This window comes from Cimex lectularius, unplaced genomic scaffold, assembly GCF_000648675.2.
Source record: "Cimex lectularius strain Harlan isolate CLEC.00 unplaced genomic scaffold, Clec_2.1 scaffold21, whole genome shotgun sequence".
Lineage (NCBI taxonomy): Eukaryota > Metazoa > Arthropoda > Insecta > Hemiptera > Cimicidae > Cimex > Cimex lectularius.
The window spans coordinates 2,655,207-2,678,814 of record NW_019392671.1 but is presented as its reverse complement, the minus strand read 5'-3'; the positions used below and the strand labels follow the sequence as shown (position 1 = coordinate 2,678,814).

The window sequence follows — 23,608 nt, the reverse complement described above, 5'->3', positions numbered from 1 at the left end:
GACGTTTGTAGATCTAGAAATCCTGGTTCTTTTCACGCAAAAGTTATAATTTTACGAAAAACTGATATTGAGAAATTTGCCTTATAAGTTGACAAAAAGCCCCTTATCAAAATAAACGAGAAAACGCCATTTTTTTGCGTTTAATATTTAGATAATCTTAAAAATTGAATAAATGAAGTTTGTAGATCTTAAAATTCTGGTTCTTTTCATTCAAAAATTATAATTGTGCGATAAGTCTTTTTTTTTAATCACTTACAAGTGAGAACATGTTAATTCAAGTATGAATATGAGAAACAATTAGCATATTTATGGGTTTTTCATTAAGAATATCTTAAAAATTGATTAAGTGAAGTTTGTAGATCTTGAAATCCTGGTTCTTTTCGTGCAAAAATTATAATTGTGCGAAAAACCGATCTTGAGAACTTTGCCTTCAAAGTTGATAAAAAGCCCTTTATCAAAATAAGCGAGAAAACACCATTTTTTGGGGGTTTAATAATTACAATATCTTAGAAATTGAATGAATGTAGTTTGTAGACCTTCAAATTCTGGTTCTTTGCATACAAAAATTATAATTGTGCGATAAGTCTTTTTTGTTTTAATCACTTACAAGTGGGAACATGTCAATTCGCGTATGAATATGAGAAACCAGCATATTTACGCGTTTTTCATTAAGAATATGTTAAAAATCTATTAAATGAAGTTTGTTTAGCTTGAAATCCTGGTTCTTTTCCTATAAAAATAATAATTGTGCGATAAGTCTTTATTGAAAAATTCGCTGACAAAGTGAGAACCTGGCGATCAAGTACGATTATAGGACAAACCAGTATATTTACGCGTTTTTCATTAAGAATATATTAAAAATTCATTAAGTGAAGTTTGTTTAGCTTGAAATCGTGTTTCTTTTGATAGAAAAATTGTAATTGTGCAATAAACCATTCTAAAGAAATTTGCCTACAAAGTTAATAAAAGGCCTCTTATCAAAATAAGCGAGAAAACACCATTTTTTTGCGTTTAATATTTAGAAGATCTTAAAAATTGAATAAATGAAGTTTGTAGAGCTTGACATCCTGGTTCTTTTCATACAAAAATTATAATCGACCAATAAACCGTTCTTGAGGATTTTCCTTCTTCTTATCAAAATAAGCGAGAAAACAACATTTTTTTGCGTTTAATATAATGAATAACTTAAAAATGATTAAATAAAGTTTGTAGAGATTGAAATCCTGGTTCTTTTCATACAAAAATGATAATTTTCCGAAAAATCTTTATTGAGAAATTCTACAAAGTGAGGACATGGCGATTAAGTATAAATATGAGAGAAAAGCAAGGGATGGTATGTACATCGGGTTCGAATGCAGCGCCGCTGGATTCGAACCCTGGACCTTTACCTTGCAGCGATGAGCGCCTAAACCGTTGAGGCCACCGATCCCCCTACCTTATCGTGGTGTTTATAGTTTTAGTTTAAATATCAGGTCATTTTCTTAATATTATTTTAAAAAATTCTCGCAAATTTAAGTGCGAGTGATGAGTCAAAGAGAAAGAAGGAGAGTGTGATGAGTTCGGATGAGAATGAGTTAAATTAATAAGTGATCGGTTGAGTGAATTTTTTTGCCAAAAAATTTTAAATTGACTTCATCCTCGAGCAATTTTCGAATTAAACGCGAAAAGAAAGGCCTGGGGTGGGGATGGTGTACAAAATCCTGGCCGTGCCCCCGCCGGCTCATTGAACAGTGGACTCTCCTCGGCCAAGGAGTCTAGGCAAAGTTGTATCCTCCGCCCCAAAAAAAAAAATTCTTTTTAGTTGTTAATTATTATTCTTCTAAAGGGAAACTGTTTAAACAATTAGAATGGCTCTACCACTCCACAAAGTTCTTGTGAGCGACGCCGTCGACGAGACCTGCGTCCATCTCCTCCAGAAGTACGGTTTCTACGTGACATGCAAGTACAAACTCTCGACGGAAGAACTCATCAAGGAAATTCAGGTGAGTTCTTTTTTTAACGTTTTTTTTCTCCTATCCCATTCAGAAAATAATTTTTCACCCAAGCCGGTAAGAAAGTGTTAACATTTTCCGCAAAAAAAACTCTTCGGGTTTTTTTAGTTTTTCCTGTTTTATTAAAAAAAAAGACGGGAAAAATCACGACTCTTGTCCCATCCAACCGTTGAAAATTTGCAGAAAGAAAGACGAAAGAAAAGCCCCTTTTGCAAAAATTATTCCAAAAACAGTAGAAATCTGTTTTAATAGTTTGTGGAACTTGAAATCATGGTTTTTCATGCAAAAAATTATAAATTTCTGTTATCTTTATTGAGAAATTCGCTTATAAAGTGAGAAAATGGCGATAAAGTACGATTATAGAACAAACCATCATTTTTCTGCGTTTTTCATTAAGAATATCTTAAAAATGGTGCAAATAAAATTTGTACGACTCAAAATCCTGGGTTTTTGAATACAAAAATTATGATTGCGCGATAAACCGTTTTTGAGAACTTGACCTTCAAAGTTGATAAAATACACCTTATCAAAATAAGTGAGAAAACACCATTTTTTGCATTTAATATATAATTATCTTAAAAATTGTATAAATAAAGTTTGCAGAGCTTGAAATCCTGTTTCTTTTGATATAAAAGTTATAATTGTGCGATAAACCGTTCTTGAGAAATTTGCCTTTAAAGTTAATAAAATGTCCCTTACGAAAATAAGCAAGAAAACACCTTTTTTGCTTTTAATATTAAGAACATCTTAAAATTGTACGAATAAAGTCTGTCGAACTTAAAATCCTGGTTCTTATGATAGAAAAATTACAATTGGGCGATAAACCGTTTTTGAAAACTTTGCCATCAAAGTTAATAAAAAGCCTCTTATCAAAATAAGCGAGAAAACAACATTTTTTGCGTTAAATATTAGAATATCTTAAAAATTGATTAATGGAGTTTGTAGAGCTTGAAATCCTGTGTATTTTGATATAAAAATTATAATTGTGCAAGAAACCGTTCTTGAGAAATTTGCGTTTAAAGTTAAAAAAATGCCCCTTACCAAGATAAGCGAGAAAACGCCATTTTTTGCATTTAATGTTAAGAATATCTTAAAAATTGATTAAATGAAGTTTGTAGAGCTTGAAATCCTGGTTTTTTCCATAGAAAAATTACAATTTTCCGATAGGTCTTTATTGAGAAATTATCTTACAAAGTGAGGATATGGCGATCGAGTATGAATATGAGACAAAACCTAGCATATTTATGCATTTTTCATTAAGAATATTTTAAAAATTGTATAAATAAAGTTTATGAGTGGTGATTAGTGACCGTTAATCGATATTTATTTAGAAATCGTGAAATCCGCTCTGGTGTGATGTAGGTTTCAGAAAAACATTTTCTTTATCGTGCCACGTTTCGATCTTTATTGAGATCATCTTCAGGGCTCAAAGTGTTTGTCTTCTGTGCAATTGTCATTCTTGCGTGTCGTGTCGAGAGTGCCCAGTTACAAGAATGGCACAATTACACAGAAGACAAACACTTTGAGCCCTGAAGATGATCTCAATAAAGATCGAAACGTTGGCACGATAAAGAAAATGTTTTTCTGAAACCTACATCACACCAGACCGCATCTCACGATTTATAAATAAATAAAGTTTATAGAACTTGAAATCCTGTTTCTTTTGATACAAAAATTATAATTGTGCAGGAAACGTTCTTAAGAAATTTACCTTCAAAATTAATAAAAGGCCCCTTACCAACATAAGTGAGAAAACGCCATTTTTTGCATTTGATATTAAGAATATCTTAAAAATTGATTAAATGAAGTTTGTAGAGCTTGAAATCCTGGTTTTTTTCATAGAAAAATTATAAATTTCCGATAAGTGTTTATTGAGAAATTATCTTACAAATGGAGAACATGGCGATCAAGTACGATTATAGGACAAACTAGCATTTTTCTTCGTTTTTCATTAAGAATATCTTAATAATTGATTAAATGAAGTTCGTAGAGCTTGAAATCCTGTTTTTTTTTCACAGAAAAATTATAACTTTCCGATTAGTTTTTATTTAGAAATTATCTTACAAATGGAGAACATAGCGAATATGAGACAAACCAGCATATTTATGGGTATTTCATTATGAATATCTTATTTTTTAAAAACCTGTATAAATAAAGTTTACAGACCTTAAAATCCTTGTTCTTTTGGTAGAAAAATTATAATTGTGTGATAAACCGTTTTTGAGAACTTTGCCATCAAAGTTGATGTCAGTTCAAGTACGATTATAGGACAAACCAGCATTTTTCTGCGTTTTTCATTAAGAATATCTTAAAAATTGATTAAATGAAATTTGTTTAGCTTGAAATCTTATTTCTTTTGATGCCAAAATTATAATTGCGCCATGCAACGTTATTGAGAATTTCGCCACTAAATTCAGGACCTGGCAAGCAAGTATGAATATGAGACCAAAGAGCCTTTTTTTTTTTTTTTTTTCACTGATTATATGTAAATATCGTACATACTAATTCTACCGTTCTTTTGATGTAACAATTACCCCCCATAAAATATTAAGTGATAAATCTCACTTTTATCTGGTTTTTTTTCTAAATATTTTTACTTTTTTTTAAATTTCTACATGATAGTCATATATTTGACAAAACAGCCAATTTTTCCTCCAATTCCAATTTTTCTTTACAATAATGATTAAAGGGAGTGAAACCCTGAATCCTTTGTTATAAAAATCATGATTGCGCGATAAAACTTTATTCAGCACTTTGCCAAGAAGTCAGGAAAAAAAACAGCTTCTTGTCAAAAGAAGTTACAAAACGGCCCATTTTTATGTTTATTATTAAGAAAATTATGATTATGAGATAAGCCATTCTTGAGAGATTTTCCTCTTCAGTCAGTGCACGTGGCCCACGGACAAATGTGTTCAAAATAGCCCATTTATAACCGATTTGTTGCACATGTCTGAAAAATCGTTTAAGTAAAGTTTATAGACCTTGAAATTCTGGTTCTATTGATAGAAAATTATAAAGATGCGAAATGCTTTTCTTGATAAATTTGCCTCTCAAGTTAGAGCGTGGCGCCATTAAACGGATGACAAAACCGCCAATTTTTACCCAGTTTGTGAATAGATCTGAAAAATTGTTTAAATCGAGTATGTAGAGTATAAAATTTTGATTGTTTTGACATAAAACGTATAATTGTGAGACAAGCCGTTGTTGAGAAATTTGTTTTTAAATTATGCTGCATGACGTACCCAAAATGTATCAAAAGAGCCTATTCATCCTCTATTTAAAAAATAAAATAATAAATTTGATTAAAATAAACTTTGAAGAGCAGGAAATCGTGCTTTGATACACAAATTCCTTATCGGCGTAATAAATGTTAAAATAGTTTGTGTACGTTTTAGAGGATACAATTCTAATGAATATCGTTGTTCAGATTGGAGTGTTTTTATCATTTATTTACTTCCAAGTGGGATCTGTGTGATGGTTGTTTGTTTACAAAATTTCTCAGTGGCGGCTTATCAGACTGGAATTTTTCGCATTTGTAGAAAAGGAATTTCAACCAATATAGGTTTTAGTTTCAAGGTTTTTCCCCTAAAGTTTTTATTGACTTTGAAAGCAAACTTTTTCAAACATTATAAGTTTTGTATGAAAACAAAAATAATTTCATGCTCTACATACTTCACATAAACAACACTTACATATTTACAAAAGATCAGGTTAAAACTGCGCTTTTGTACTTCGTAATAATTCGTTCATGGGCGCAATTAATGAAGAAAAAACAACATTTTTTTCGTTTAATGTTAGGAATATCTTAAAAATTGATTAAATAAAGGTTGGAGAACTTGAAATCCTGGTTCTTTTCACACAAAAATTATAAGTTTCCGATGAACCGTTTTTGAGAAATTTGCCTTCAAAGTGAGGACATGGTGATCAAGTATGAATTTATGCCTTTTTCATTAGGAATATTTTAAAAATTGTATAAATACCCCCATGTCCTGATATTTTGATCGAATTTTTCAAGTCCCTAAAATATAATTTTTATATTGAAATGACGAATATTTCAAACCTTACAAATTTATTAGACAATTTTGACAATATTTGAAAAAAAGCAACCAAAAATCTGCTCTTTTTGACAGATGGCTACTGCGTCATTTTCAGACTTGGGCTCCTGATAAGAGCAATTATGATTTTTATATAATTACAGCCAGCATCTCAACCTCGACGAACTTTATTTAAACGAGTTTTAAGATATTCTTAATGGCAGACTTAAAAAACTGGTGTTTTGTCACATATTTTGATGAGGAACTTTTCCTTTTTTTCTCAGGCCAATTTTTCAATAAAGACATCGTAAAGTTTTAATTATGGATCAAAATAAGCAAAACTTTAAGATCTAGAAGCTTTATTGAAAGAAGATTTAAGTTTTTTTTAAATAATAAACGCAAAAATTTACAGTGACAAATACAGATCATGCACTTGAATGCAAATTTCCCATTAACGGCTTGTCTCAAAATTATAATTTTGATGATATTACAAGAAACAGGATATCGAACTGTATAAAGGTTCCCTGAATTATTGTTAATATATGCATAATGATATATCATCCATTATGCTGGTTTTGTCTCATTTTTATTGTTTTTTTATTATCTATTTTCATTAATGCTTCATCGCACAAGTATAATTTGTATGCCAAAAGTTTAAGAATTTTAAGCTCTATAACCTTAACAGAAACAAGTTTTGAGATATTTTGTTCTACTCACTGAAATCTAAGTTCTACACTCTTTATTTATACAATTTTAAGATATTCTTGAAGACAGATTAAAAAAAAAATTTAAAAATCACTTATTTTGATAAGGAGCCTCTTGTTGAATTTCTAGGAAAATTTCTCATTAAAACCACAACGCACAAGTATAATTTTTTTGCCAAAAGTTTAAGAATTTTAAGCTCTATAACCTTAACAGAAACAAGTTTTGAGATATTTTGTTCTACTCACTGAAATCTAAGTTCTACACTCTTTATTTATACAATTTTAAGATATTCTTGAAGACAGATTAAAAAAAATTTAAAAATTTAAAAAAATCACTTATTTTGATAAGGAGCCTCTTGTTGAATTTCTAGGAAAATTTCTCATTAACACCGCAACGCACAAGTATAATTTTTATGTCAAAAGGTTAAGAATTTTAAGCTCTATAAACTTAACAGAAACAACTTTTACGATATTTTTAATGATAGACGCAAAAAATTGTGTTTTCTCGCTTATTTTGATAAGGGGGTCTTTATTTTGAAGGCAAAGTTCTCAGGAACGGTTTATCCAAGCACAATTATAATTTTTGTATTAAAATGACCAGGATTTCGAATATTACAAACCATTTAACAACTTTTGAGACATTTTTAATGAAAAAACGCAAAACTGACTTTTGTCGTTTATTTTTGTAAGAAGCATTTTGCTGACCTGTTGGTAAATTTATCAACGAAGGCTTACTACACGTTTTCAAACAAGTCCTCTACAAACTATCTTATACAATTTTCACAATATTTCCACAAAAAATTAGGTAAAATGATAATGAATAAGCTCGGAGGCAAATTTCACCAAAAATCCTAATTTTGAAATTTTTGAATTTTTCATATCCTGAATAATTTTCCGAAGTGATTTCCTTTAGAAGTTTGCCTTCGGGGCTTGAAAAACACGACGCCGGATCGTAAAACATGCGGGTTTTATTATTTTTGCATTAATCGTACAAAGCTTGAAGGTTTTTTTAAAAATCCCGTTTCAAATCGTTCGTTCAAATAGCTATTTGATCGGTGATGGAATAATAGTTGAGATTTGAGCTGAACGCGAAAAAACCCCTGGCGTGGTGAATTGTCGATGTAATCGTAATTTAGAGAGCAATTTCGCTTATCTCGAGTGTTGGAGATAAAAAAAAAAAAATCAGCAAACACAATAGATGGCTTTCTTCTCTTTGAACGTCCAAGGTTGCCGGATGATGAATTGGAATCCCGGAGGACCAAAACATTTTAAAAATTTGGCGAAATCTTTTTGCACAGAGCTTTCTTTACTCTGCGAGGATTTAGGTTTTTTCCTTTATCGGTTGAGGCCGGGTTTTTTGTTTTTTTTTTCTGACTTGCCTGGGCAGTGCAAAGACCCCTTGCAATCGGCCTTGGGCGAGAAACACGATAAAGCGAGTCACTTATATTTGTTCGAATTTATTGTAGGGATTTAAATTTTAAAAGCTTTCTTCAACAATTCACTGGGCAGGTTTAAGGCCAACTTGTCAACTTGAAACTGAGCTTGACACCCATACCCAAGTATTTGAAAAAAACAGCCGATTTTTTATTTTATTATTAAGAACATCGTAAAAATTGAATAAATAAAGTTTATAGGGTAAAAAAATTCTGGTTCTTTCAATACTAAAATTATAATTTTTCGATAAGACTTTATTGAGAAATTCGCTTGATAAAGTGAGGACATGGCGATCAAGTATGAATATGAGACAAAACCAGCATATTTATGCGTTTTTCATTAGCAATACTTAAAAGTTGATTAATTGAAGTTTGTACAACTTGAAATCTTGGTTCTTTTCATAAAAAAATTATAATTTTCAATTATCTCTGGGCTTTTTTTATAATCTTTTTTAACCCTCTAATCTTATTTATCACCGCAATGCTCACAGAAGAGAGTACCTTTGAAATAACAAATGTGTTATTCGCACTCAAAAAAAAAAAAAAAAAAAAAAAAAAATGATTACATGAGGACTTCTTCACTGATGGAATGACAATTAAACAAAAAAATTACGTGGTTTAATTAATTTCATATAAAAATCAGCCTGTTTTTTATTTTTATTTTATAGATGAAAAATTCCTTTTTAAGTTTTAGTTTTTATGTCTGTTGTTGGTGAAGGTTTTAAATGAAAATACAGTTTTTCCACTAGTTANATATAATGTATATTTTAAATTTAAATTGTAGGATGTGGAAAGGCCCTGAAGATGATCTCAATAAAGATCGAAACGTTGGCACGATAAAGAAAAATGGCATCTCACGATTTCTGAATAATTATCGACTAACGGTCACTAATCACCACACATAGTTTGTAGAGCTTAAATTTCTGGTTATTTAAATAGAAAAAATTATAATTGTGTAATAAGTCTTTATTGAGAAATTTTTGTATTAAATCAACAATAGGCTCCTTATCAAAGTAAGTGATAAAACCACCATTTTTTGCGTCTATCATTAAAAATATCTTAAAATTTGTTTCTGTAAAGTTTATGGAGTTTAAAATTCTTAGACTTTTGACATAAAAATTATACTCGTGCAATGAGCTGTTATTGTAATTTGCACTGTGTAATTGTTCTTTATCGTGCCAACGTTTCGATCTTTATTGAGATCATCTTCAGGGCCTTTCCACATCCTACAATTTAAATTTAAAATAAATTTAAAATATACATTNCCTGAAGATGATCTCAATAAAGATCGAAACGTTGGCACGATAAAGAAAATGTTTTTCTGAAACCTACATCACACCAGACCGCATCTCACGATTTCGGAATAAAAACTGCATACATTCTAAACATCTCGGAGTATATTTTGTTGAAAGATTTAATTGGAACTACCAAATAGAATACTTCAAAACAATATGCACTCTAATTATCAACAGCCTTTCAAGTACTTCAAAAGTGTATGGGGCTTGGGAAGTGAAGTCCTCGAAATAATATACACTGGACTCATTTTTTTTATTTTAGTTTTGTTTTTTAATGGATACCAAGAACTAGAGGAGTTCCCCCCTGAGCACTTTAGTTGTATACAACTTATTCGAAATAAATAAGAGAACAAAGTCAGCCTCTGCTGGGTCACAGGTGGTAGTAGAAGGCGAGGAGAAAGCGGACTCCCTTGCAAGAAAAGAGACTGCTATACCGCTGATAGGACCCCGAACCCTTCTGTGGCATAGAAACCCAACGAGTACCTCAGATGGATAAAAAGAAAATGAGGAAACAATGGAACTCACTCATTGGATACAAACAATCCAAGAACCTCCTAACAAAGAGAAAGGACCAAGAATCTCCTAACATATCGTAAGGAAAGAAGTAATAGTTATCAAGAGAAGCAGGGCAAAACTGCGTATCCTAACAGGATAACAGGACACTGCAAACAAAGCGTTTAAAGAAGATTGGGATAACCCAATTCTGCAATATAGCAGAGGAGACACCAACACCTATGAACAAACTGTGGTGCTACATGCCCGCAGGAGGTTTCGGACGTCCAATGTGACCGTAAAAGAAATTCAGCCCCTGAAACCGGGCATACTAATCAAATTCTTTGATTAAATAGGAATCACCGATGTGCTGTAGGCAATTGGGTATACAACAGCTTAGGTCACAGTATTTATACACCCCGACTAATACATCTTCATCTATCTACTCCAGAGCTACGGAATCTCTCCTATATGGTCGATGTAGACAAGTGATGTACACCCAATGGGAAGAAAATTGGAACAAAGAGGAATGGTAATGCATCAAATGCATACTAACAGACAGCAGGACAGCCACCTTCCAGTTGGATGTATGGTTACCCAGAGACTTGGAAAGCTCCGATCCTACCTTCATAGGTTCGAACTATCCCCTAGTGTCATATGCCCTTGTGAAGAAGCCGAAAAAACACGGGACTACATTTTTCTGGTTCCATTGGCGACGACACGACAGGGAAAGATACGAGCTAATCAAATTCCGTTTCTTTCTGACCTTTTGAGGTCACAGTCAGGAAAGGAGAAAGCGCAGGCCAGAGGCGACGGCGAGAATTGAACCCACGACCCTAAAGCCTTGGAGGTCGAAGAGAAGAGTTTCGCCCTTCCTTGACATGCGACATGTTTAATGCTTTAAAGCTCCTTGTTACGGATCATCGCTGAAAAATTGTTATAATTAGACAAAAAGGATTTCACGGTCAAAAACTTTTCCTTACAAAAAAAAAAATAATTAAAAATTATAATTGGGTAGAGCAATTCTGACTTGTTTCAATTTCAACCGGAACGGCCTGCCACGTACGAGTGGCTTTTTGGCCAGAATTAAACTAAATTTTTCAACAAAAATCACTATTTAAAAACTGAAATAGTAAACTAATAAAAAGTTATTAGGTACACGAGATAAACGCAGTGAATGATGTTGTATGGGGAGTTCAAGGGCGTCGATTTTACTCAGACCATTCTCTGCTCAACTGCGCGCAATTTATTAATTCCATCCAACTTTTCTATCTTGCTTCTTCTTATTTGTTCTTCTTGTTTTTTTCATGATTTCTCGCCCTGGGGAACTCGAAGCCCAAGTGGGAGAAATCTAGACTGGACAGACCAGGAAACAACCAGCGTTTAACCACGTGGAGATTTTTTTCCATTTTGTTTTATTTTTATTTTTTACCCTGCTTATTATTTTTACAAAAAAGGCAGAGAACTATTTGAATATATGCAATAAATGCGGCCCGAAATGTTGTCGTTGAACAAGTCTGATTGCCAGATAGTTCGCCCTTGAATTGACAATTAGATATTGAGTTATGTAACAATTGTTTGTCTCAAAAACTATTTCACAAATGACGTACATTATCGAACCAAGACAAATAAAATAAAAACCCATTAATATCCAAAAATCCTATTAATATTTTGAAAAATAGTTTAAATTATTTGAAAATTAGACAAGAGTTCAGTAGCCTGGCACCTTCTACTTTTATTTTTTTATTTATTTAATTTTTTTAACGCATACTGACACGCCTTAATGATTGTTATACTTTAAAAATTTAAATTTTAAAAGATTTCCGATTTACCGATCTGACGTCATAATCGGGGAGTAATCGATCTACGAACTACGACACGTACGATTTTGATAAATAAATTACAATTATGAAAAATAAACGGCATAATTATAAATTTTGCATCAAAAGAACGAGGATTTCAAACTGTACAAAACGTATTATACAATTTTGACAATATTTGAACGTAAAAAAATGTAAAAATCGGCTGTTTTTGACACATACTTGCCTATGCCGTCATTATCAGACATTGATCCCTGATAACCCGAAAACGGTTAATCGCGCAATAATTATTTTTATGTTAATAAAATCAAGATTTCAATTTTCAAAAATATTTTGTAAATTGTTTTTTTTTAAACGGTCGTTTGTCAAATATTAATATTTGGGCGCCATTTTCTTAATTTGAATATTTCTCAACAAAGACTTATAGCACAATTGTGATTTATATATAAATAGAATCAGGATTTCTAGCTGAACTAGCTTTATTTAAATATTAAATCCATTATATTTAGTGGTCTATTGACCAAATTACTTCTTTCAATTAATTAATCACGATAGCTCAAGTGGTAAAGCAGCGGCGTATTTAGCCGAAGGTCGTGGGTTCGAATCCCGCTCGTGGCACTAACTTTTTCCTTTAAACCAAAACCTTACATAAAAAGTTTATTTAAATAATTGTTAAGGTATTCCTTTCTAACAATAAACATAAAAATGGACTGTTTTGTCTCTTGTTTCGATGAGGCCCTTGTGCTTGATTTCGAGGGAGATTTCTCAAGAACGGCTTATCGTACAATTATATTTTTGATATGAAAAGAACCAAGATTTCAAATTGTACAAATTTCCTTCAATCAATTTTTAAGATATTCTTAATGAAAAACCCATAAATATGCTGACTTTTTCTCATATTCATTCTTGGACTGTTACGTTCTCACTTTGCCAAGCTAATTTCTCAGTAAAGATTTATCGCACAATTTTATTTTTGGCTTGAAAAGAACCAGGTTTTCAAGTCCTACAAACTATGCTAGAATGTTAGTAGTATAATTTTCACAATATTTGCACACAAAAATTATGTAAAATGGGCTATTTTGGACACATTTGAACATGGGAATCTTGTTCTGACTTAAGAGGAAAATATCTCAATAACTTTTTATCGCAAAATAATAAATTTTGTTTCAAAATCACCGGGCTATTAAACTGCACAGATTTTATTGTAACGGTTTTTAAGACATTGTTATTAATAAACGCAAGAATGGAATTTTTTGTACACTTACTTTAATAAAAAGCCTTTGTAGCAAAAGAATCAAAATTTTAAGCTCTATAAACTTTATTGAAACGAGTTTTAAAATATTCTTAATAATAAATGCAAAAATTGATTGTTTTGTCACTTAATTTGACTTTTTTAGTAGGTTTCTCTTTGAAGTTTTATCGATACAATCGTAATTTTTGTATAAAAAACAACCAAAAGTTCATGCTTCACTTAAACAATAGTCAGATATTTATATTAATTTTTTTTTAAATCAGGTAAAATCTGCGCTTTTGTACTTATTCATTTATGGGCGCACTGTTCTGTTCATTGGAGCAAATTTCTCAAGAAAAACCAACATTTATAATTTCAGTACCAACCTAAAAAAGATTTTACTCTCTACAAACTTTACTTATACAATTTTGGAAACTCTGAGCTTTTATTACGATATTCCTAATAAAAGCTCAAAGTTTCAAGTTGCCACGTTGGACTTAAACCTGCCAATTTTAAAACCGTACGATAAATTCGAAAAATATAAAAGTGATGAGGTTTATCGGTTTCTCGCCCAAGGCCGATTGCAAGGGGTCTTTGCACTGTCCAGGCAAGTCAGAAAAAAAAACCCCCGGCCTCAACCGATAAAGGAAAAAACCTAAATCCTCGCAGAGTAAAGAAAGCTCTGTGCAAAAAGATTTCGCCAAATTTTTAAATTGTTTTGGTCCTCCGGGATTCCAATTCATCATCCGGCAACCTTGGACGTTCAAAGAGAAGAAAGCCATCTATTGTGTTTGCTGATTTTTTTTTTTTATCTCCAACACTCGAGATAAGCGAAATTGCTCTCTAAATACGATTACATCGACAATTCACCACGCCAGGGGTTTTTTCGCGTTCAGCTCAAATCTCAACTATTATTCCAACACCGATCAAATAGCTATTTGAACGATCGATTTGAAACGGGATTTCGAAAAAACCTTCAAGCTTTGTACGATTAATGCAAAAATAATAAAACCCGCATGTTTTACGACCCGGCGTCGTGTTTTTCAAGTCCCGAAGGCAAACTACTAAGGAAATCACTTCGGAAAATTATTCCAGCCATGTTATACCATTGACAGGATATGAAAAATTCAAAAATTTCAAAATTAGGGTCTTTGGAGATAATTTGCCTCTAAGCTTATTCATTATCATTTTACCTCATTTTTTTGTGGAAATATATGAAAATTGTATAATATAGTTTGTAGAGCTTGAAAACGTGTGGTAAGCCTTCATTGATAAATTTACCAACAGGTCAGCAAAATGCTTCATACCAAAATAAACGACAAAAGTCAGTTTTGCGTTTTTTCATTAAAAATGTCTCAAAAGTTGTTAAATGGTTTGTAATATTCGAAATCCTGGTCATTTTAATACAAAAATTATAATTGTGCTTGGATAAACCGTTCCTGAGAACTTTGCCTTCAAAATAAAGACCCCCTTATCAAAACAAGCGAGAAAACACAATTTTTTGCGTCTATCATTAAAAATATCGTAAAAGTTATTTCTGTTAAGTTTATAGAGCTTAAAATTCTTAATCTTTTGACATAAAAATTATACTTGTGCGTTGCGGTGTTAATGAGAAATTTTCCTAGAAATTCAACAAGAGGCTCCTTATCAAAATAAGTTAAAAAATTCATTCTGTCTTCAAGAATATCTTAAAAATTGGATAAATAAAGTGTCTAGAACTTAAAATCCTGTTATATATATATAAAGTATAATTGTGCGAGAAACTGTTCTTGAGAACTTTGCCTTCAAAGTTAATAAAAGGCCCCTTATCAAAGTAACCGAGAAAAACACCATTTTTTGCGTCTGCCATTAAAAATATGATAAAACTTGTTTATGTAAAGTTTATAGAGGTTAAAATTCTTAAACTTTTAGCATAAAAATTATACTACATATTATATATACTATACTATATTATATATACTATACTATATTATATATACTATACTATATACTATTATATATACTATATTCATATTATACAAGTGAGAACATGTCAGTTCGAGTATGAATATGAGAAACCAGCATATTTACGCGTTTTTCATTAAGAATATGTTAAAAATCGATTAAATGAAGTTTGTTTAGATTGAAATCTTGTTTCTTTTGACACAAAAATAATAATTATGCAATAAACCGTTCTTGAGAACTTTGCCTTCAAAGTTTATAAAAGGCCCCATATCCAAATTAGAAAGAAAACACCATTTTTTGCAACTAATATTAGGAATATCTTAAAAATTGATTAAATGAAGTTTGTAGTGCTTGAAATCCTGGTTCTTTTCATATAAAAAAACCATAATTTTCCGATAAAGTATTTTTTGAGAAATTCGCTTATAAAGTGAAAACATGGCGATCAAGTATGAATAACCAAAGTATAATAAAACAGCATATTTCTGCGTTTTTCATTATGAATGTATTAACAATTCAGATAACCTTTATACAGCAAAAAATCCTGCTTCTTTGATATCAAAATTATAATTTTGCGACAAGCCGTTAATGAGAAATTTGCGTTCAAGTGCATGACACCATACCGAAGTATTTAGAAAATAATAAATTTTTTCGTTTATTATTAAAACTTAAAACTTGTTTCAATAAAGTTTATATATCTTAAAATTCTGCTTATTTTGATAAAATTAACATTTTACGATGTCTTTATTGGACTAAGAAAAAAAAGAAAAAAGTTCCTTATCAAAATATGTGACAAAACACCAATTTTTTATGTCTGCCATTAAGAATATCTTAAAACTTATTTAAATAGAGTTCGTCGAGGGTGAGATGCTGGCTGTAATTATATAAAAATCATAATTGCTCTTTAAGCCGTTTTCGAGTTATCAGGAGTCTAAGTCTGACGCAATAGCCATCTGTTAAAAATAGCAATTTTTTTTTTACAAATATTGTAAAAATTGTCTAATAAATTTGTAAAGTTTGAAATCCTCGTCATTTCAATATAAAAATTATAATTAATATTTATGAAAGGTATTGGTTGAGATAAAAAAGTCAGTGTCACGAGCAGGATTCGAACCCAAGACCTTCGGCTAAATACGCCGCTACTCTACTACTTGCAGCGGCGTATTTAGCCGAAGGTCTTGGTTTCGAATCCCGCTCGTGACACTGACTTTTTTTTCTCAACCAGTACCTTTCATAAATATTAATTAATTGAAAAAAAGTTAATTAGTCAATCGGACCACGATGGATGGATTTAATAAAAATTATACTTATGGACCGTTATTGAAAAATTATTTAAAAATTCAACCGTTATTGAAATATTCGCACAAAATATTGGCGCCCATGAACGAATTGACACGATCACCAAGTTCTCATTTTGTAAGCGAATTTCTCAATAAACAATATTCGGAGAATTATAATTTTTGTATAAAAAGAACCGGGATTTCAAGTTCTACAAACTTCATTTAATCAATTTTTAAGATATTCCTAACATTAAAATTTAAAAAAATACTGTTGTCTCGATTATTTTAATAAGGGGCCTTTTATTAATTTTGAAGGTAAATTTCTTAGGAACGTTTCCTGCACAGTTATAATGTTTGTATCAAAAGAAACAGGATTTCAAGTTCTATAAACTTTATTTATACAATTTTTAAGATATTCCTAACATTAAAATTTTAAAAAATGCTGTTGTCTCGATTATTTTAATAAGGGGCCTTTTATTAATTTTGAAGGTAAATTTGTTAGGAACGTTTCCTGCACAATTATAATGTTTGTATCAAAATAAAGAGGATTTCAAGTTCTATAAACTTTATTTACACAATTTTTAAGATATTCGTAATGAAAAACGCATAAATATGCTGGGTTTTGTCCCATGTTCATACTTGATCGCCATGTCCTCACTTTGTAAGATATTTTCTAAATAAAGATTTATCAGAAAATTATAATTTTTCTATGAAAAAAACCAGGATTTCAAGCTCTACAAACTTCATTTAATCACTTTTTAAGATATTCCTAACATTAAAATCAAAAAAATGCTGTCTCGATTATTTTAATTAATTTTGCCTTTTATTAATTTTGAAGGTAAATTTCTTAGCAATGTTTCCTGCACAATTATAATTTTTGTATCAAAAGAAACAGGATTTCAAGTTCTATAAACTTTATTTATAAAATTTTTAAAATATTCTAAATGAAAAACGCATAAATATGCTGGTTTTGTCTCATATTCGCTGTTCTCCATTTGTAAGCGAATTTCTCAAAAAATACTGTATCGGAAAATTATGGTTTTTATATGAAAATAACCAGGATTTCAAGCTCTACAAACTTCATTTAATCAATTTTTAAGATATTCCTAATATTAGTTGCAAAAAATGGTGTTTTCTTTCTAATTTGGATATGGGGCCTTTTATCAACTTTGAAGGCAAAGTTCTCAAGAACGGTTTATTGCATAATTATTATTTTTGTGTCAAAAGAAACAAGATTTCAATCTAAACAAACTTCATTTAATCGATTTTTAACATATTCTTAATGAAAAACGCGTAAATATGCTGTTTTATTATACTTTGGTCATGACTTGATCGCCATGTTCTCACTTTATAAGCGAATTTCTCAAAAAATACTTTATTGGAAAAATATAATTTTTGTACGCAAAGAACCAGAATTTCAAGCTGTACAAACTTCATTCAATAGATTTTTAAGATATTCCTAATATTAGATGCAAAAAATGGTGTTTTTCTCTCTCATTTTGATAAGGGGCCTTTTTATTAACTTTGAAGGCAAATTTCTCAAGAACGGTTTCTCGCGCAGTTATAATTTTTATATCAAAATAAACAGGATTTCAAACTTCTTATTTTTTTAAAGCTCATATAAATAAATTCGATTTTTTTTTTTTTTTTGCAACAGGACTACGACGCCCTGATCGTCAGGTCTGACACGAAGGTGAAAGCCGAAGTCCTGGCGGCGGCCGCAAAGCTCCGAGTCGTCGGCAGGGCGGGCACGGGAGTCGACAACATCGACACAGAAGCGGCGACAAGGCGCGGAGTCATCGTGCTCAAGTGAGCCTCATATTATACAACATTTTCACGGTTTCGAAGATAAAATTTTTTTCTTATTCTTATCAATGGTTTTTAATCAGTTTACGTAATTTTATTTAATCCACGAGGCCTTGACATTATCGTTGAATTAGGTGTTCAATTGCGTCAGTTTGGTTCGATTTGAATTTTTTCCCTGTACATATCCTTCCTATTATTTTAAATAATTCCCAGTCCTTAAACAACTATGCATATAGTCCTAATCATAAATCAAATACTGTTGCCTGCTATTTTGAAAATATACATAAAATGAATACTAATTTACTCTCGTCAGGTTCTAACACTAACAAAAAAATACTTTCATCCTGTATTGAAACATAAAAGGTCTAACGGCTCTCGCGAAGTTTCATAGGGAACTCTAATGGCAATAGCCGTATACCCGATGGAACATCCGTCAAGTGCCACACCACGCCCAACATCCTCAGCACTAAGTGACATTTTTAAGTTTCAAAATTACAATTAAGATCAAAACTAAACAGTTTATTGCTTCAGAAGTCAAATGAGACTGAATAAAAATTTTAAATTCCTTGAAGAGTAAACATTGAAAAATCCTTTATCCTTGTTTTGGATTAAGGATTAAGTGTGTTTACCTCTAATTGATATTCCCAATTTAAAACATAAGAGGGAAAATTCAAACGGTGGGGTTGAGATGGGAAGTTAGTGTCCGAGTGGATCGAAGATAGCGTGGTAGAGCAGCGGCGTACCTAGCCGAAGATCGTGGGTTCGAATCCCGCTCGTGACACTGACTTTTTTATCTCAACTAAAAACCTTAATCAATTAAAACATAGCATAAACAAATATTTATAGGTAAAAACATTGAGACAAATTATGGGCAGAATTTTCTTTTATCGAGAAAATGAAAAAAAAAAATCAATTGGGTGTAATTTTTTGCCTATCAGTGTATATAACTAGCAAAAATAATTCAACTAAAAACGAAACGCCATTAATTTTATCTTGAGATTTTTAGTCTAAGGGCTAAAGCAAATCATTGTATGATTCCATCCGGCCCGGAGGACCATTACCTATTCTGGTACCACATTATTAAAAAACAATAAGCCAACCTAACCTAACGGCGTCGGTGGCCGCAAGGTTTCGTCGTTGACACGGCGCTCATCACTGTAAGGTAAAGGTCCCGGGTTCGAATCCAGCGGTCCTGCATTCGAACCTGACATACTTACAAATCGGCTTTTTTTCAAAAACACCGGCACCCTGAGGATTTATATGACCTGTGCTGTTGAGAACCCTCGTAAAAAAAATAAAATAAACATTTTCTGTTTTAAGGTTACTCTTAAATTATGTTAAGGTTTTTTTTCCTTTACAAATAAATAATTCTTTTTCAATTGTACAACTTTAGTTAGTTTATAGGCAGGGAGCCTGAAACATTTATATCACACTTTTGTACATATTTGTAAATAAATTATTAAATTCTTAAATTTTTTTAAATTAAAAATTGTATTTTTTCAGCACTCCGGGAGGAAATTCTGTGAGCGCTTGCGAGCTCACCTGCGCCCTTATAACAAGCCTGGCCAGGTATTTTTTTTTTTAATTCAATTTTCCGAGTCGAAATGTTCAAATTGTCTCAAACCCGGACAGGAACGTCGCCCAGGGGAGCCAGTCGCTCAAAGAAGGCAGGTGGGACAGGAAGCTGTACACGGGCTCCGAGCTCCAGGGGAAGACGCTTGCAGTGCTCGGGCTCGGCCGAATCGGGCGCGAAGTCGCGTCGAGGATGCGCGGGTTCGGGATGAAGGTCGTCGGGTTCGACCCGCTCGTCGACGCCGAGCAGGCACGCGCGCTCGGAATCGAGAAGGCGGATCTGGAGCAGATCTGGCCCGTCGCCGACTACATCACAGTACACACTCCCCTCATCCCACAGACAAGAAGTAAATTTAAATTTTTACAAAATTCAATTTAATTAAATTATTATGTGTGTAGAGATTAGTGACCGTTAATCGATAGTTATTCAGATATCGTGAGATGCGGTCGGGTGTGATGTATGTTTCAGAAAAACATTTTCTTTATCGTGCCAACGTTTCGATCTTTTATTGAGAACATCTTCAGGGCCTGGGATTTACAAACAATGTATTTGTTAAATGTAAACATTGTTTGCAAATCCCAGGCCCTGAAGATGATCTCAATAAAAGATCGAAACGTTGGCACGATAAAGAAAATGTTTTTCTGAAACCTACATCTCACCCGACCGCATCTCACGATATCTGAATAACTAAATTATTAAGCTTTTTAAACTTAACTTTAACTTGGAGTTGGACCGACCCCAAAGGTCAGTACTGCTTGATATTTCACGTCAAGCATTCAAGTCAAATATTTTCTTATTCCACATCATTCTTTCTTTTTAATTGTTTGATTTTATTTTAGATTTAATTAATGAAACAACGTTGGCGAAATGTAAGAAAGGGGTAAAAGTCGTCAACGTCGCCAGGGGTGGGATCGTCGACGAAAAAGCCCTGCTTAACTCACTCAAGGTAATTTTATTTTTTATTACTACTATTAGTAAATAATGGGGGACCGCGGTAGCCGAGTGGTTAGCGTGAGAGACTCTCGGCTCATAGACGCCGCGGTCGTGGGTTCGATTCCCACCGTCGCCTCTGGCCCTTTTTTCACGATAACCCCCTCCCCCCCCCCAAATGTGAACACACATACAAGAATTCATCACTATGGTTAATATGCATAGATCATAAGGGAAAAAAACTAGTAAATAATTTTTATTACGTAACGTGGATTTTTTTGATATGATTAGTGGTCATATATCTTTTGAAAGATACTATAAAGACTTCTATAGTCCAATTAAACCGAAAACGATTAAATTTAGATATTTGAAAAATGGCTAAAAGGAGGGAAAATTCAAAAGGTGGGGTCAGATGGGAAGTTGTGTCCGAGTGGATCGAAGTCACGATAGCTCAGGTGGTAGAGTAGCGGCGTTTCTAGCCGAAGGTCGTGGGTTCGAATCCCGCTCGTCACATCGACTTTTTTTATCTCAACTAAAAACCTTAATTAATTGAAAAAATTAAATTTAGGGAAAAAATGGACTTTTACAAGCCCCGAGTTAATTTTGTCTAGGAATCACTTGGTGGGGACAGATTTGACATTCTTGCTCATCTAGCTGGGTAATGACACTAACTTTGTTATTTTAAATGAGAATCCCACATTGTTATTGTTTAGTTCGTTTCTAGAGCTTATTTCATGCCTGTTTTACCGAAAGGAAAATTTTGATATGATCGACCATTTATGAATTATGCCCGACGGAAGAGGCGTGAGGGGGTGTGCGTTTTCCTTACAAATAACCCAGATATGGTCATACTTTGAGCGGAAAAAATGAAACGAACAGTGGACAGTTCAATAAGGGTGACTACGTACAAAAAACTCAACACAGTTGTAAACAAGCACAAAAAGTTCATACAACATCGATATGACACCGCAAGAATAGCACAACTTTATGCCCTGAAGAAGACCCGAATAAAGGTCGAAACGTCGATTAAAATAAATGAACAAGGTGTTTTCCAAAACTATCGCATTCACGCTCCTCACGAATCCAAGAAATTATTTTAAAAACCGGTAACTAAAAAAAGTACCCATATGTACCGGAGAGCAACATAACCAACATGGGTTTTTAACAAATATATCACCACCGGATATTAATTAGCATATTCTACAAATCAACGGATTTTCTTAATAAAACGCATACAAAACAACAATTTCTGACATAAAAAATAACTTTAACATCACAAACGCTGCGCTAACCCAACCAACGTCAAAAACGTACAAAAAGGCCACTCACAAATTTAAAACAAACATTTCAAATATTGAAATTACAACTTGAAAATTCAACTGACACCCTTTTACACATACACAGACACAAATTTTACACATACCAACAAAAATAAGCTATTCGGCCAAATCAAATCACATCAAAAAACTCAAAATTTTAATCAATAAACGTAACACACATCATAAAAAAATATTCGTGATATTCAAAATCTTATATCACTAGGACTCAAATTTTCAAAATGAGTTTTAAGTCCACCAAAAATCTTTATGCTTTTTTATTAAATTTTAATAGGCGAATCATTGTGGAGGAGCGGCGTTGGACGTGTTTTCAGAGGAGCCTCCTAAATCGCCCTGGCTCTTGGAGCTCGTGCGTCACCCGAAAGTGCTCGCGACGCCCCATCTCGGCGCGAGCACAGGTGAGGCTCAGGTGAGGGTGGCCGTCGAGATCGCCGAGCAGCTCGTCGCCCTGTCGCAGCCCGACTCCGGCTTCTCCGTGACCGGGGTCGTCAACGCCCCGATCCTAGGCGACCTCCGCGACCCGTCCAACGCGCCTTGGGTCTCCCTCGGCCAATCGATGGGCGCCATCGCGGCAAAGCTGGTCGGCCCCGAGACCAAATGGGCAGACGTCACCCTCGAGCTCCTCACCCAGGGCGTGATGACGAAAAAGATGCGCTTCCTCACGACTGCCGTACTCTCCGGAATGCTCGGCTCAAGGTGCCAAAACGGGCTCAACCTCATCAACGCGCCGTTGCTCGCTCAAGAAGCCGGGCTCAAGCTATCGCTCAACCACACGGCCGACTCGGACGATCTACAGGAACAAGTCTCCCTTAAGATCGTCACAAACGCCTCAACCCATACTCTCGCAGGTATTCACTTATTTTTTAATCTTTTAATTAATAATTAGTTAATAATATGTTTTAATGTTTAAAATAAAGGGACGAGCAGAGGAGGCGAGAGTTGGTTGTTGTCAATCGACGACAGCGTCTTCAGCTCGGGCGTCCCGCTCAACGAGAACACCCTTCTCTTCAAAGGGTCCGACGCTCCGAAAGACTGCGCCAATTTGATCGGTAAAATAACTTCAACTTCAAACCAATCTTTTTTTATTTATTTTTATTTTTAAACGTCTTCTACCCTCCGACAGGTGAAATGGTGAAGAACGGCGCTTCAGTCACGAACATGGCCGTCGCACTCGGGCAGAGCGTCTGGATCTCGGTGCAGACGCACTCGCCGCTCACGAGGCAGGTCAAAGTGGACAACCTGAAGTCGTACGTATGAGAGTGAAAGGGATCACCCGCCTCTCACTTCACCCCCTCGTTATCATCAGCCATCAACATACTCTTGACTGAAGACTCATTTTTCCATGTCATTTATTTTCAAATTATTAAAAAATATAAATAATATATAAAAATTCAGTTCAATTTGTCCCGATAAACCCCAATTTGAAATGTACGCATTATTTCCAAAGGTGGGATTCATCCAAAAATGTTGGTCAAGAAAAAGAAAAAAATATGTATTAGACAAATATATTATGTGTGCGGTATGACTTGTATTTTCTATCTAATTTTTCGACTAAAAACCATTATATAACCTTAGCATAACCTACATTTCAAACTGATAACCTTTGTACAACCAAAACTTAAGACTGAAGACTTTCATATTAACTTAATTTTAGATTGATAACCTTTCCTTAGCTTCTATTTGGAAACTAGAACATGGCCTAATTACAAATTGAAGACTTTCTTATAACCTTAATATCAAC

At 33.1% G+C, this 23,608-nt stretch overlaps 1 protein-coding gene and 1 non-coding gene across 2 annotated transcripts; both read left to right on the top strand.

Annotated features, from left to right (window-relative positions):
* Window positions 1-1,721: 1,721 nt before the first annotated feature.
* Window positions 1,722-23,398, top strand: LOC106670783 (D-3-phosphoglycerate dehydrogenase). Its single transcript, XM_014401372.2, has 8 exons — window positions 1,722-1,982; window positions 17,879-18,030; window positions 19,531-19,596; window positions 19,660-19,946; window positions 20,440-20,546; window positions 22,142-22,715; window positions 22,785-22,916; window positions 22,991-23,398. Exons 1-8 carry the CDS (start codon window positions 1,848-1,850, stop codon window positions 23,122-23,124), a joined length of 1,587 nt encoding a protein of 528 aa, XP_014256858.1. The 5' UTR covers window positions 1,722-1,847; the 3' UTR covers window positions 23,125-23,398.
* Trnae-uuc lies at window positions 20,971-21,043 on the top strand. The gene has a single exon. It is a non-coding gene; the product is annotated as a tRNA-Glu (tRNA).
* Window positions 23,399-23,608: the final 210 nt, after the last annotated feature.

Bases quoted from the DNA above. Each gene is read 5' to 3' on its own strand.
- LOC106670783 (XM_014401372.2), top strand. From the start codon at position 1,848: ATGGCTCTACCACTCCACAAAGTTCTTGTGAGCGACGCCGTCGACGAG. The intron at 20,547-22,141 runs GTAATTTTATTT...AAATTTTAATAG, and splicing joins CCCTGCTTAACTCACTCAAG to GCGAATCATTGTGGAGGAGC. The intron at 22,917-22,990 runs GTAAAATAACTT...ACCCTCCGACAG, and splicing joins AGACTGCGCCAATTTGATCG to GTGAAATGGTGAAGAACGGC.